Here is a 15,627-nt window from a genome sequence, read left to right on the forward strand (position 1 = left end):
GGGGAAAGAACCAATAAAATATTTGATAAAAGAAATTTAGGCAAAGAAGTTGAGTCATCATCCTTGCTTGTCATGCAGAGACGATTTACAAGCAATCAAAATGACATATATTTTGACGGTGGGTGGTAATATTTGTTGTTGTTTAAGGACCACGTGATCTTGTGGGTTCAAGTATTCGATCCCCATAAAGATTTTCAATATCTTACAATAATAGTCCCCCACTCGAGGTCCCTACCATATATGTCTCTCTCCAGTCTTTCTCATGTTCATCATGAAGAAGCTTAGAGCATTATTCATTCAAGAGAAAAAAAATGGAAAAGAAATGCCTAGCTAGCAAGGCAAGTTGTGAGAACTAGTTACTTTTGACGATTGTTTATTAGCTAGTCTTCATTGTCATCTACATTAAAGAACCATTATTATTGTTGACGATACATACTAGATTTTCAATGCAAAGTTTCATGATCTTGTCTCAGAAGATTTTGATCAAGTCAACATTATAAACATTTTTGTGTAATTATTATTTCATTTATATTATGGATATATATTACTTTTCTATCGTAAGATTTAGAATTGATTGTAATTTTGAATAATCAACGGCCATCATCATTTGGAGTAGGGTGCAAGTATGATAGCAAATATTTTATTTGTAGAATAATTAATAATGGCCATAAAAAAAAATAAAATTGTTACTACTAGATGTTATCATTTAAGATAATTAAAGAATAGAGGTTAAAAGATCTTCCTTAGGAAACCCCTCAAGAGCTTAGTGATAAATTACCAACATTTTCATCCATGTAGATAAGGATTTGAGTCCTCCCAGAATGTATGATAGGGATTAATTTTCTTTTAAATATTAGAAGTAGATCTGACATATTCTGGACTTTTAGACATCCAGATTGCGATCAAAAACTGATTTATGAGTTTTTTTTATAAAAAAAGTTTCGAATGAATTGACGAGCATTAAGTTGAAGCCAGGTGATTGCAAACATAATTAAGAATGCTTTTATAAAGAGACAATGCAATGTTAGATCATATTGAATGCCATTACATTAGTGTAGATTTGAAAAATTCATTTCTACGAGTATAACTAGTATAAGAAAGATTATCTCACAGGTTTCGCTCCCTTCAATAGTTCAATTGTTGAGGCCATCAAAAGTGCTTGTGAATGGTTGATGGTTCCAATTATTGTCAGGCTTTTCTCTCTTTTCTCACTTGCGTTAGGTAAAAGACCTAACTATGACTGTTTTGGCATGTGCCAAGGCATGCTTAGTTGTATTCGTGAAGTTTCTTGATGTTAACTTATGAAAATAAAATTTTAAAATGGACTATCTATTTCATGACTGATTTATTATAATTTATTATGGATTATGTGGTTATTTATTGTCTTGCTAGGTGATGGCATGCATTTATTTTGTACAAATAAATGAATGCATGGTTCCACAAGCATGGTGAAAGGTCTGCTATCTGATAAGTCTTTGTACCTGTAAGATCTTTGGGTCAAAGATTTTCATTTGAACGACTGTTTCCGTTTGTCCAACTTTTATCTCCAACCAAATCATTTTGGTTAATTAAGATATTAATGTGTATAGTTCTTGTCATTCTTTGCAACAATTTTTGATAAAAAGATTCTTATATTTGTATAAACAATAAACAGTTAGGTACAATCTTATATATAAATTTATGATACGGTTCATTCTTTCCTAATAAAATGTTTGCCTGCGTTAATGCGTACAATGATACAACAGACAGGGCCAAATTCTTGTGAATGAGCCTCATCATGTTTTAATATATATAGTCTCCCGTGTGCATGGCATGATATTGTTCTTTAGCAATATTTTTTTCCCTTTGCATGCAAGTTGCTTAATGATTATGCACAACCAAATTCATTGTTCATCAACAAATTTTAGTATAGTATATACAAATTGATTGATACACTGTTAAGAGAAAAATTATAAAACAAAATTGAAAAAAATCTAAAACAACTGGAATTAAAAAGTCGTTTTAATTAATGGGACATGGGTAATTATGGTGTGGAATTGACTTTGCCACTTAAATGTAGCCTTAGATGTGCACACACAAAATCTTGAAAGAAAGAAAATCTGGCTGATGTCTCCCCAATATCTAATTAACAGATCTAATGATAATGAATATCAATAATGCCTTGATTCATGAGAATTCTCCTAAGCGCAAAAGAAAAATCCTCGAGGTGCTTTTGATCATTACCTAATTTTGACAACTAATGCATCCTATAATAGGAAACGAAACGAATATTGATTCTTTTTAGACTGCACGTGGAAAAGGAAAAATCCGGTAGGATTCCAAATTGACCCAACTTGACTAATCTTGACCATTAGATCACCATCAAACGGTTTAAATTCATAGTCCAGTTTTCGGATGGGATCCACTATATGTTGATGGCTATTATTCTTAATGATTATTCAAATACACACATTAATCACGTACTAATTAAGTCTTGAGATGGCTTGGCTTTCTCTTTCCCTTGTCTTCATTCTTGAGATCGCTTGGCCTAATGTATTAGAAATAATAGACATCTTAAATTTCATTTTAAATGATGTATCATTCATTAAATGATTGATAATTTTTTTATAAAATTGAAGTAAATTAATTTTATTATCTCATCAATTAATTGATGAATCATTTAAAATAAATTTTTAAGCTAAAAAATTTGGATGTGTAGCACTACTCTAATAAATTCTTAGTTAATTTTATATTTTAAAATATTTTTCAAAAAATTTATAATGGTTACTCCGACATTTATTTTTTCCTTTTCTGGTACAACTTAATATTTAAATGACTCTGACATACAATAAGTAAGAAGTAATAACGAAATTTCAACAAAAGAAAATGTATAATATAAATATTTTAATTAATTTTTTAAAATATAAAATTGGCCATATAATTTACTCAAAATCTAGAAACTTAAAGTGACGTTATTATCCTATGAAATAAATTATACAGGACTTTGTCATGTCGTTTTTGTTGTCCAAATACCACCATTTCTCATATTATGACAAAATTTTACCACTCCCTCTATATATAGGTAACATAACCCCCATTTCCCTTTCACCGCAACCACAGAAATTAATCCAGCTTCTGTTTCTGCTTCTTCTTCTTCTTCTTCTTCTTCTTTTTCATAGACCCAGCTTTATCATTCACACACAAAAATGGCTGAGAAATTTCCAATCCCTACATACATAATAATCATATTAATCATAAGCCGTTTGATTTCAACCATAGGCAATTCAAAGCCATCGAATATTCTGGTCCCACATAAGCTCCTAACACTAGACATCGGAGCCAGGCTTCATTTAGATCCGGCTGCAATAAAATCAGCCTCCAGCGACTACGGCAACATCTTCAAAGAAAACCCCGTGGCAGTTCTTTACCCGACATCAACAGAAGACATTGTGGCTCTAGTAAAAGCCGCGTACAACTCTTCAGTTCCTTTCAAGATAGCAGCAAAAGGCCGGGGCCATTCGGTGAGAGGGCAGGCCATGGCTGATGGTGGAGTAGTTGTCGAAATGATGGCTCTTAAGAATTATCGAAATGGGAATGGCATTACAGTTGGCAGCGGGTTTTATGCGGATGTTGCGGGGGAGCAGCTTTGGATTGATGTGTTAAATGCCACGCTGGAACATGGACTTGCACCGGCTTCTTGGACCGACTATCTTTATCTAACCGTCGGTGGGACACTCTCTAATGCTGGAATTAGCGGCCAAACGTTTCGCTATGGTCCCCAGATCAGCAATGTTTACGAATTGGACGTTATTAGTGGTATCAATTTTTATTAATTAATTTTGTTCTTTTCTTTTTTTAAGAATTTTAAATTCTTTGACAAGATATCATACAACCTGCTGCTGCTGCTGCTGCTGTTGTTTCTTTTATATTATTAATATCGGGGTCCTACTTTTAGGAAGAGGAGTATACTAACGATCGGACGGTGGTTTCTGCCAGACAGTGTTCATTAAAATTGGAATTTTCCCCCCCTTCAGTCAGCCTCTAAGATACAACCAAATAGGGGCTCAAAATTGAGCTCTGTTGTCGTTTTGTATTTATTTATTCTACTAAGAGGATATAATTAAATGTTTGATGCTGTATATGTAAATACAACATTATAAATACATGCAAATGCATTAATTACTTGAGTTATTAATTACTTACACATGAGGTTTTTGTTTTGTGATTCAGGAAAAGGAGAGCTAATGACTTGCTCAGCCTTGAAGAACTCTGAGCTGTTCTATGCAGCACTAGGAGGTTTAGGCCAGTTTGGGATAATAACCAGAGCGAGAATTGCTCTTGAGCCAGCCCCAAAAAGGGTAGATATATATAAACATAAAACACGTTGAATTAACAAGCCTATGCTATCCAGACAATGTGAATAATATTCTCATGTATAACCGTTTTGTAGGTTAAGTGGGTACGAATGCTATACAGTGATTTCTCCAGTTTTAGTAGAGACCAAGAGTACTTGATTTCAATGAATGGAAGGAGACAAAAGCAAGCACTGGATTATTTGGAAGGCACACTAATAATGGACCAGGGTTCTCTAGATAACTGGAGATCCTCCTTCTTCCCACCGTCTGATCATCCCAAAATTATCTCCCAAGTTAAAACACATGCCATCATTTACTGTCTTGAAGTCGCCAAATATTATGATGACCATACCCAAAGTACCCTGCACAAGGTACAAATATATAGCACGATAAAGTTTCTCCTTTATACTTCCGTTGGACGTACAACTAACCAATAAAAACATGACGTGTTTTTATTTTTTATTTTTAAGGAACTGCAAACATTGTTCAAAGGATTAAGTTATCTTCCAGGATTTATGTTTGAAAAAGATGTCTCCTACGTAGAATTTTTGAATAGGGTTCGAAGTGGGGAGCTGAAACTTGAGTCGCAAGGACTTTGGGAAGTTCCTCATCCATGGCTGAATCTATTTTTACCAAAATCTCGTATCTCCGACTTCAACAAAGGTGTTTTCAGGGACATTGTTCTTAAACGTAACATTACCACAGGGCCTGTACTTGTTTATCCTATGAACAGAAACAAGTAAGTCTTTCTTGGTCACAGAAAAATTTTACTGAATGCCGACAAGAATAGGGTAAAACTAGTGCCGGCCTACAAAATTAGAAAAAAGATAAATCGACTCCGGTTTTACCTTGTTTTTGTCTATCGTTTATCTTAAAATGAATAATTTTTATAATTCATGAATTGCAGATGGGATGATAGGATGTCTGCTGTTATACCAGATGAAGATGTTTTCTACACCGTAGGATTTTTGCATTCAAGCGGATTTGATGAGTGGGAAGCCTTTGATGATCAAAATAAAGAGATACTGAAATTTTGTGAAAATGCTGGCATTAAGGTTAAGCAGTATCTTCCCTATCACAGAAACAAGGAAGAGTGGATCAAGCATTTTGGCTCAAAATGGAACACTTTTGCCCAGAGGAAAGCTCACTTTGATCCCAAAATGATTTTGTCGCCGGGACAGAGAATTTTCAATAATATATAAGGCATGGATTAGAGAAGTAGGTAGAATAATATTATTAGTGTTCTTTTCTGGTTGTGGGTAGTATGACTGTATATATGAGTTTTGCATATGTACTATTCATATATACAAGTTGAAAAAAAATATGTAGTAGGTTATTAAGGAGAAAATAATGGAAGAAGCCTTTGGGTTAATTTTTTTTCTTCAATGATATTTTTTTATCTATCTCTCGTAAATTAGGATTTAAAATATTATTAAAAAGTAAGGAAAATTGAAATATTATATAGGGAGAACGACACTTCTACTCCTATAGTTTTGGGTTTGATATCCTCAATTTTTATAGTGAGTAGTAATAGAACTACAAGCACAACTTGTACAAACAAATATGTACAAATTGACGTGGTATGAAGAGATTAGTTGCATAAAACTATCACTAGTCCACATAATTAAAAAAAATAACTGTTATTATCTTTCAGCCAATATTCTCATGGCACATCAGTTTGTAAATAATAATTTGTAAAAAATTGTTCATGCTCTATCATTATTGTAGTATGATACTCCATTACTCTATTTTTTTTTCCTTTCTTTGTTAAGATTTTGAAGCCAAGGAGATAACAAAGTATTATAAAACTTGTAACTGAGTAAGTGATAAAACTTCAAAATTTTAAAGAGGAAAACAACAATTTCCCTATTGTTTAAGTTAAAATCTACTTTTCAATTGTCAATTTTCTAATTAACATGTGTATTTGGGAGAAGGATTTTGTTTCGGTACTAATCTAAGTTTTGTGGTGTCATTTCTACAAATTACAATTGGTATTATTGAATAAAACTATATATGCAGTTAAATCTCAATTTGACGCAAGACCTTGTGAATATTGTCATTATTAGAAATAATTAACAATAAGAAATTATTGAATAAAGCTACATATTTAATTAAATCTTAATTGAATTCATAATCTTATAAATGTCATCTAGTTGAGATTGTTAAATCTCTTATGTTAAAATAAGAAGTTTGAGATTCAAACCGTGAAGAGCAAATTGGATTACCATTAGACTAATCATAAGCTCAAATAGGTAGGGAGCAAATTTAATTCCCATTAAACTAAATAATAAGCTTAAATACATAAGGAGCAAATTGGATTGTCATTAGATAAAATAATCAATTTTACATAAAATTTTTGAAAAAATCAACACAACTTATATATTCAAATTTGTTGGAGAAATAAAATCATTACAAACTCTAAGGAAATACGCTCAAGTTCCTGGTTTCTTACGCAATTGGATTGTGAACTTCTTCCATTATCAGGAAAACGAAAAGTAGACTTTAAATGTATTGAAAATAGATAGACTCGACATTAGGTTGTTATTACTCCCTCTCTTTTCCTTTATCCTCTAGGACAATAAAAAGTGTAGCATTTGTGGGCAATAGAAGTGATAAATGAATAGTATATTTATGATAAAGCGTCATTTAATTATTTGGTCGATGCATGGTAAAAGTTATAGAAAGGTTGATTAGGGCATTATGCTCACCCCCGCACGGGCACCGCCGCACATAATCATGTTGCTGCCTTGCCTGCCCGTTCGTGCTATCATCATTTTAAATGTTAGGCACTTGCATCTTTAGGCTGACAAGCCATTATTAGATTTATTAGATTTGAGTACTTGACTTTAATTTGTTCTGCTTTATAAAAGTACTTATTTGCTTCTCTCTCCATTCAGCTTAAAAAGTACTAAATTTCAGTTTAAAAAAAAAAGAGTACATATGTCCATACATAGATATCTTCATCATTTTCGTATTCTAAGGTATGCAAAAATACGAGATTTGCAATGATATAGAAGGGTGTTACTTTACTTTATTTTTTTAAAAATAAAACTAAAGTAATTAATTAAGGGATATAACGAACCTTAGTCTTCAAAGAAAAAGCGCATTAGTAGGGATGGTAATGGGGCATATATGGGTTGGATCTACTTTACTCCAGATCCAGATCCATAATAAAAATTAAAATCCATATCTGCTCCATATCCGTCATAAATCCATATTTTTCGCTCCATATCCAGATCCAAAAAAATAAATAAATATCTATATCTGCTTCAAATCTGAAAAAAAAAAATTAAAATCCAAATTTACTTTAGACCCGTCATGAATTTTAAAACTCAATAATAAAAAAGTAATAATTTTTTAGAATGAAAATTGAAGGCTAAAATGTATTGATAACAATAAATTATATATTTTTTCTCAAAAATATAATAAATATTGTAACTTATACTTTTACACTAAAACAACAAATAAGAAAAATAATAAAATATCTTTCAAAAGTAATTGCAGGAGTAAGATTAATCTAATATTCTACTGTCTCCTTTATCATTCTAATATCCATGACACACCCACCCTCATTTCTACAACATTAGATAATGACATATAAATTAAATATGATTTACATTCAGTGCTTTTTATTTTTATTATGACTATATTTGACTAAATATATAAATAACTATATTCGTTAAAAATTATTTGGCCAATATAATGAAATAAATTGTCAGGTTGTATTACTTGGCTTGCAATTTGAATATTGCATGTACATGCTTTGGGGCTGGCTGACATTTAAATTTACAAAACTAACCTTTATGTTTTAAGAGTTTAAATGCATGGTAAATACCACTAATATGCTATGAATAAAATTTATTATCATTATAATTCCATAATTTTTAATAAACTTTTAAAATAAAATAAAATTAAAAGATGGGTGGATATGGATATGGATATGGATTTAGATATTATGATAGATCCAGACCTGCTCCAGATCCGTCTTAGATCTGCATATCAATATCCAAATTCGATTCAAATTCATTTTAAACTGACTCAAATCTGATCCGATTGGATTTGGATCACATGGATCTTGGGTCAGATCCAATCCATTGCCATCCCTACGCGTTAGTACATAATGAGAAGAAAAAAATAAATAATGGAGAATGCAAAAAAAAATGTAAAAATAAGATGCAACAAGACCTATAGTTAGGGAAACTTATTTCGAAGAATAAATTCCTCTTCAATTTTTACTATTGGTTTAGCATAATTTAAACACAAGTCGACAATTTTGTCAAAACCTCCTTTGTAAAGAAGATATGCGAATAAGCTTAAAGAGAAACTTTTGAGGAAAAGAACACGCGAATCTTTTTCGTTTTTTAATTCAAAAAATAATAGAAAAAAGCATTCAAGTGGAGGACACAACAGAGATTATTAATTGTTTAATGCATTTAATTAAACTCATGTTAGCTAATTAATAGTAATATGAAAGGAAAGAGATGCTTTCGCAGCCAAGAGATGGGCCAAAGGACATAATTCCTTTTCTGAATTTAAAAGACTTTAATCAGAATGTCTGCTGCTCTTATTGCGGCTTGCAGGCAACCAGGAAACATCAATAGTGGCCAGCAGGCTGCCCCCATCATTCTTTTTTTTGACTTGATGGCTACCGACATTATATTACTTGTTCTTTATGTATCTTGCTGGCACTTCAAATTCAGTATGTCTAAAAATTCCATCGAATGTTGGTTCTATAGGAACTGAAGTACAGGCTTCAATTAAAAGGTTGGCTGTAATAAGGAGAATAAACTGTGGAAAAATAAAGTACGATGCTTACAGGTAGATTTTGAATACTTTACAAAGAGAGAGCTACTGGATACAACTTATTTAACTTAAATTGTTCAGATTCTAACTTTAGGCCTCGGCTACCATGCAAGGCATAAAATCCCTGTATGGTGCAGGGGCCAACCTTGAGCCATTGGATTCAGCTTGTTTGAATTTGAATCGAACGATTGTGGTTTTAATTTGAAAAAAAAAAGAAAAAATGAATAAAAGCAGAAAAAAATAAGGCAATTAGTTGAATCAAAAGCATTTTCTCCCTCCCTCTCTTTCTCCTTTCACCCCCCGGAACATTGAGCAAGAAAACCCTGATCTTTATCGTTCCCCACACTATCACGGTCTCGTTCTTGGTCACTCTCCCATTCCGGCTCACACTCCCGCTCCTGTTCTTCCTCACACTCAGGCTCCCACTATCGTTGTTGTTGTTGTTGTTGCTCTTGCCCTTTCTTCCAACTCACACTCACACTCAACCTTCCTCTCACTTTCGCTCTAGCTCCCGGCTCCGACTTTCACTCTTCTCATCAAGGTTATTCAGCTTTAAACTTAGCCTTGTAATTGTTAAAGTGATTTAGATATGTAATTTGTTATATTTGGGGAAAACGATTTGTTAATGATATAGTGTAAAAATATAATGCATACATAATATTTGACAAAATACCACAAAGAACTATAGAACTATTTGTCGTCTTTTAAGATAATGGGTTAATTTTATTTTTTTGACAAAATGCTGCAGCCGTGTTTTCAATTTTTTTTTATAATAATTCGATGATGAAAAAAATTAGACTTGGCCATTCGAGTGTGGTACCTTTGTGTGATAGGTTGGCGTTTGCATTCGTTTGATGCAAGATGCATTTCGGTTGATGCCCATCGCACGTGTGAGGTGTGTTTTGGTGCGATAGGCACCGTTGCACCAAACATGAGTGCGAGAGGAACTAATTGTTGTTTATTAACTGCTTTCTTGTAGCTTTTACAAGAAATGAAATCTGTTAATGGTAAGAGGAAAAAATCGAAAGAAAAATCATTATGGCAAGAAAAGTAAGGAGTGAAAAAAAAAGCATGGATATACTATTTGTAAGTATAATTTATATGCATTTATGTACCCATTATGTTAAAAGGTTTAATTTTTTTAATTAATGTAACTTAAAATATTGATCACAGTAAGGTAGAAGCAAAACGACTAAGGCTATTAGGGGTAGAAAAGGTGGATAAAATGGTATGTAGCCAAAAAATGACCTACTGAATATTTAATTTTCTTTTACCTAAAATAATATGCCACTGATCGTATATATATTATCATTGTTGTAGGTTAGAGCTGATATTGCACAAAATTAGAAGAAACTAACCCCCGAGGAGAGGCATCAATGGATGGTTAGTAATATGAATGAGATATCTAGCTCAAATAGTGGTGAAAATAGTAGTGCGAGTAAAAATATTGAGGAATCTGATGAGGACAACTTTGATGATGGCAACCTTCTATCTCGATGTCGTGTAGCCTTATTCTCCGAGGTGGTTTCATCTTTTTCAAGTGACCAACAAGCAACAGTGAATGAAACCGGCTTAGGAAGTCTACTTGACCTAAAATGTGGATGCTTACCTAAAATGTGGACGCTTAAGACAAGAGTTATGTGCAACATTAATTGAACAATGTGATGTAGGTAGGCAAAGTATAATTCTACATGGGAAAGAATACAATTTAAGCCTTACAACGTTTGTAACTATAATGGGGGTTAGAAATGGAGGCACACGTGTGGACTTAAATGACCAACCAGTTGATATAACTGATTTGCGTGCAATGTATAGTAGTGGACCTAGAGGAATTCATATAGTGGAGGTGAAAAAAAGGCTAATGAATAGTTCAACTTCTGATGATGAATTTACGATAACTTTTAGTCTTTTTGCATTGGGAACCATATTATGTCCCACAAGTGCAATATACATTAATCCGTTGTATCTTCGAGCACTAAAAGATATAAATTCAATTAGAGAAAAAAATTGGGCTAGTTGGTGCTTTACCTTTTTATGGGAAGGTGTGCAAAAGTTCAAAGAGAATAAAATGAGCTCCGTTAGCGGCTGCGTTCTTTTCTTAAAGGTTCGTGTTTAATTAATATATATATATATATATATATATATATATTGTTACTTGTTTCTTGTATTTTGGTTATTTCGGTCCATAACATACGTACTTTGCCATTGATGGACAACTGTTCTACCTTTCCTCTATTGTATATGATCGGCCTTCTATTGATAGAACAGTGTGTGGAATAATGATGAGATTCGACGATTCTTGAAATGGCAAAAGGCTTGGTGACATCAAAAGCAATAAAGTATAGAATACGTGCATACTATTTTAATGAAATCAATTTACCATATTTTTGGACTAAATTATTATTATTTTATGAATTATTTTAGGTTTCGATGCATGACCCTGATCAGCTTCATAAGCCTCAACAAGCAGAACCTCATGGGTGGAACAATGCGAATAATGATGCTTTTCAGTTATTAATGGAAAGGTTTGGGTCATTCGTCGCCCAAAACAAAGAGTCGTTCCAAACCCTTGAACAAAGATTGGAAAACATAGAAAAAATATTGGGAGAGTTGACATTAAAGTATCATGGAGGATCAACCAAACAACCAGTTGCTCCTGATCCACCTTCAAATTTGAAAAGTCAAAATCGTACATCTCTGGATGGAAAAACAATGTCAAAAATTGAAGGGAAAATGATTTTGGTCAGTGATGATGACACCGTGGATCGTAGAGTGAAAGCAAGTTTACGAGCCTTTAATGCCATGTTGGGTTGTATTGGGACTACTACACATACTAGTGAAACTCTGCTCGATTCATTTCAATTTGATAGAGGACATGCTCTCGATCTAACGCCAATACCTCGAGAGGAGGGAGATGTTTGTCTAAGCGATCTTTAGTTGCAATTTGGTTTTAATGATAATGAATTAATTTTGACCCTAGACATATACAGAATTTGGTTGAACCACTTGACACTAAGCAAGAGTTCTAGACCTCCACTAGCATGAGTGTACCAGCAACACGACCAGCACGGAATAGAAGGTCGGGACGATACCAACTCTCTCCTTATGATAAAGTGTCTCAGGGAGCGAAGGATAAGTCTAAAGCTAGTCATTTCTATTTAAATAACCCACTTTCTCTTGACCAATTGAAGTTCATTCAATATGCATTTGATAAAGATGGTAATGAAAGGTACTTGTGGTTTATAGGGCTTTGTATTTTTTATTACCCTATACATATATATTGATTAGCTAACACTTTATTATTTGTTTGTGTTTTCAGTGAAATCATTGTCTCTATTGATGATCAATTTATCTCTAGGCATAATTTCATGAGCCTTTTGCCTAACACGGCTCTGAGTGGAGAGGTTTGTGGTGTATTGGCACTCATATTATCTTACTATATGTTTAGATGGCTTATTGCAAAATAGAATACTAAGTTGTCACTTATTGACCACTGTTTTAGATTCTCACCATGATAGCACATCACCTCACACTATGTGAATGGGCTAAACACAGTGATGCACTAATAAACTGAAATACAAGTTATGCAACCCAAGAGGGCGGTGAATTGAGATTTTAAAACTTAAGTTAAGCAAACCACACAACAATTGAATCTAATGCCTTATTAGAATCGAAAACAATAAATTCAATAAATCACAATAATAAAAGAATAAGGGAAGAGAAAACAAAAATAAGAATTTTTACGTGGTTCGGCAATCCCCGCCTACTGGGCTTGAGGATTTCACTATCCAAGCCTCCCAAGGCTTCAAATGCTTACAATTGACTTCCAAGGTGTCAATGAACCTTTACAACAACAGATTATCTCCCCAATTTCTTAACCACAAGTGTTTCTCACACTTGTACGCTCACAAATTTATGAGGAAATGAAGATTACAACAAAAACTCTCTTAAAGAGTAGATATACAAATTGAAGTACAAAGATAATTCAAAGTATGATGATTTGCGAAATAAGAACTCAATATATGTTGTGTGCTTTTTGTTTTTGCTTGCTAGAGTGCTTGAAAATGAATTGAATTTGAGTTTATATAGTTTGAGCCCAAAAGCAAACCGTTATGTGTTTTTTTATGATAACCGGTTTGCCACTTTCGAAATCCGGTTAGCCGCTTTTATGTTACCGTTACAACAAATATTTGAATTTTAGAACATCCGGATAGCCGCTTTCATTCCAGTAAGCTACTGCTCAAAATTCGATCTTCTGCTTGTCAAGTCCAGTTAGCCGCTTGCTACAGTAACTGCTACAGTGAACTATTTTTTACAATTACAGTTTGACCCAAAACTTTATAAAACTATATTATGGCCCAAAACGTTATGAAAGTTTTCAAATAGGTCCAGTTTTAGAATTTCTAAATAATGCTATCAATCCCAAAACTTTTTGAAATTATGATATGGCCCAAAATATGTGAAATTATAGAATGACCTAAAATATTTAAATATTTTCAAATAGGTCCAAATCCGAAATTCTAAACAATATTTATTGGAAATAAAGATGGAAAAAATCTTTCACTTTAGTCCATATCTTGAAAAACAATCTAATAACATAAAAATCATTTTCTTGTTATAAAATCACAATATGTAAATATTTGTTTATCCAAAACATGTGGTTTGTTATCATCAAAATCAACATTTATAGCCGTATAGGCTAACAATCTCCTCTTTTTTTATGATGGCAAAACACATTATAAAAATTTGTTTTAGTTATGAAAAGCTCCCCCTTAATCAATACAAGATTAAAAATTAATTTGAAAATGATTTAAAAGAGTCCCCCTATATAAATGCATATGAATATTTTTCATAACAATCATATCTACCATATCTCCCCCTTCCATATTATATCTCTCCCTTCATCATTAAAAAGAGTAAAAACTCCCCCTATCAATCATCAAAATCTCAAGACAAGCACATTAGGTCAAAAGTATCTAGAAACACGAGTGAAAAAAAATATAACCAACCATCATATCAAATCCACATAATCCAAAACAGATATATAATTCAACCTAACAATCATCCATAAAATCTAAATGAAAATAAAAGAACATAAAGCAGTAAATGAAATGTTGGTGTGTCCAAATACAAACATAAGAGACTACTGAGGTAGTGAGGATGGTGGTGATAGAGGTGAATACGGATATGGAATGCCGAAGTGCTCAAAGAGAAAGCGCTATCCATGAATGAGCTGCTGATGTTGTTGTGAAAAGTGCTGGTGCTCTACAAGTATGTGCTACTCAAAGTCAGTTTGCTGCACGGAAAAGGTTCTCACCTCATCCAAAAGCTGCTGAAGAGTAACCTCTTCAGAGGCTGAAGGCTCTAGAGGTGATAAAGCAGATGCAGAGGCATCAAGAATAGAGGCAGACACTAGAGGGTCTCGGCGTCTACGTTGGCCTCAAAATAAAAGTGAGAAATTAGGAAGTTGATTTCTGATGATTGTTTGGTTTGTTGAACAGGTTGTTTGCCTTTTCCTCGAACCGGCTGCAAGCTTGACATAATGATTTTGAGTAATTTAAAGTGAAATGAGGCAATGAGAAGGGAGATGATGAGGATTGAAAGAGATTTTGAGGTGCAATTTTGGTTAAAAAACGAATTAAGAGGAAGAAATCTAGAGAGAGAAAATTCGTTGGAAACCCTAGGTTTGATTTCGGATCTAGTGAGTTTGATGTGGAAAATGGATTTGGAAGATGATTTTGGCCACAAGAATGGATGGGGAATAAGATTTATGAATCGATTTGAATCGAAAAAGAGTGGAAAAGATGAATTTTGGAGTGAAAAGAATGAAGGAAGAAACGATTTTTAAAGAGAGAATGGTATCCAGTTTGCCGAAAGAGGGAAGAAGAAGAACAACTTTTATATTCACGAATCCGGCTATTCGGATAGCATTAACCCGTTATTCGGTTGTTGGACAGTGAGTTAGTTATGCGAATTCGAATTTCGGGATAGAGGAACTGGTTGTCCGGTTTTGAGGCAGAAAAGGGGTTTGCAAATTCGGCTTCCTGATTAGATAACCGGCTATCCGGTTGTGATGCAGTGAGTTCAAAAACTGAAGCCGGTTTTCCAAATTCCCTAACCAGTTGACCGGATATTTTCCAGAAATTTTTCAAAAGTAATTCGGCTTACCAGTTTGAAGAATCGGCTGTCCAGTTTTGAGGCAGAAAAGAAGCTTTGCAAATCCGGTTTCCGGTTTGGGTCCAGTAAGTTCCAAACCGAATTCGGATTTCTAGATTTCATAACCGGTTAACCGGTTTCTTTCCAGGGATGAGACATTTAGAAACGGCTTCCCGGTTTTCCAATCTGGTTATCTGGATGTTGACCCGAGATCAAGCAAACCTCACCCGGCTTACCGGTTTTCTGAATCTAGTTATCCGAATGTGATCCAAAGAATAATCATTAAGAAAAATGGTTTTCCAGTTGATAGACGGTTAATCTTTAGAAATCATTT

The 15,627-nt window shown here is 33.4% G+C and overlaps 1 protein-coding gene across 1 annotated transcript; it reads left to right on the forward strand.

Annotated features, from left to right (window-relative positions):
• Window positions 1-3,077: 3,077 nt before the first annotated feature.
• LOC18054481 (cytokinin dehydrogenase 3) lies at window positions 3,078-5,706 on the forward strand. The gene is made up of 5 exons (XM_006451421.2): window positions 3,078-3,795; window positions 4,210-4,337; window positions 4,430-4,705; window positions 4,805-5,073; window positions 5,242-5,706. The coding sequence occupies exons 1-5, from the start codon at window positions 3,186-3,188 to the stop codon at window positions 5,534-5,536; spliced, it is 1,578 nt and encodes a 525-aa protein (XP_006451484.1). The 5' UTR covers window positions 3,078-3,185; the 3' UTR covers window positions 5,537-5,706.
• Window positions 5,707-15,627: the final 9,921 nt, after the last annotated feature.

Source organism: Citrus clementina, unplaced genomic scaffold, assembly GCF_000493195.1.
Source record: "Citrus clementina cultivar Clemenules unplaced genomic scaffold, Citrus_clementina_v1.0 scaffold_1, whole genome shotgun sequence".
Lineage (NCBI taxonomy): Eukaryota > Viridiplantae > Streptophyta > Magnoliopsida > Sapindales > Rutaceae > Citrus > Citrus x clementina.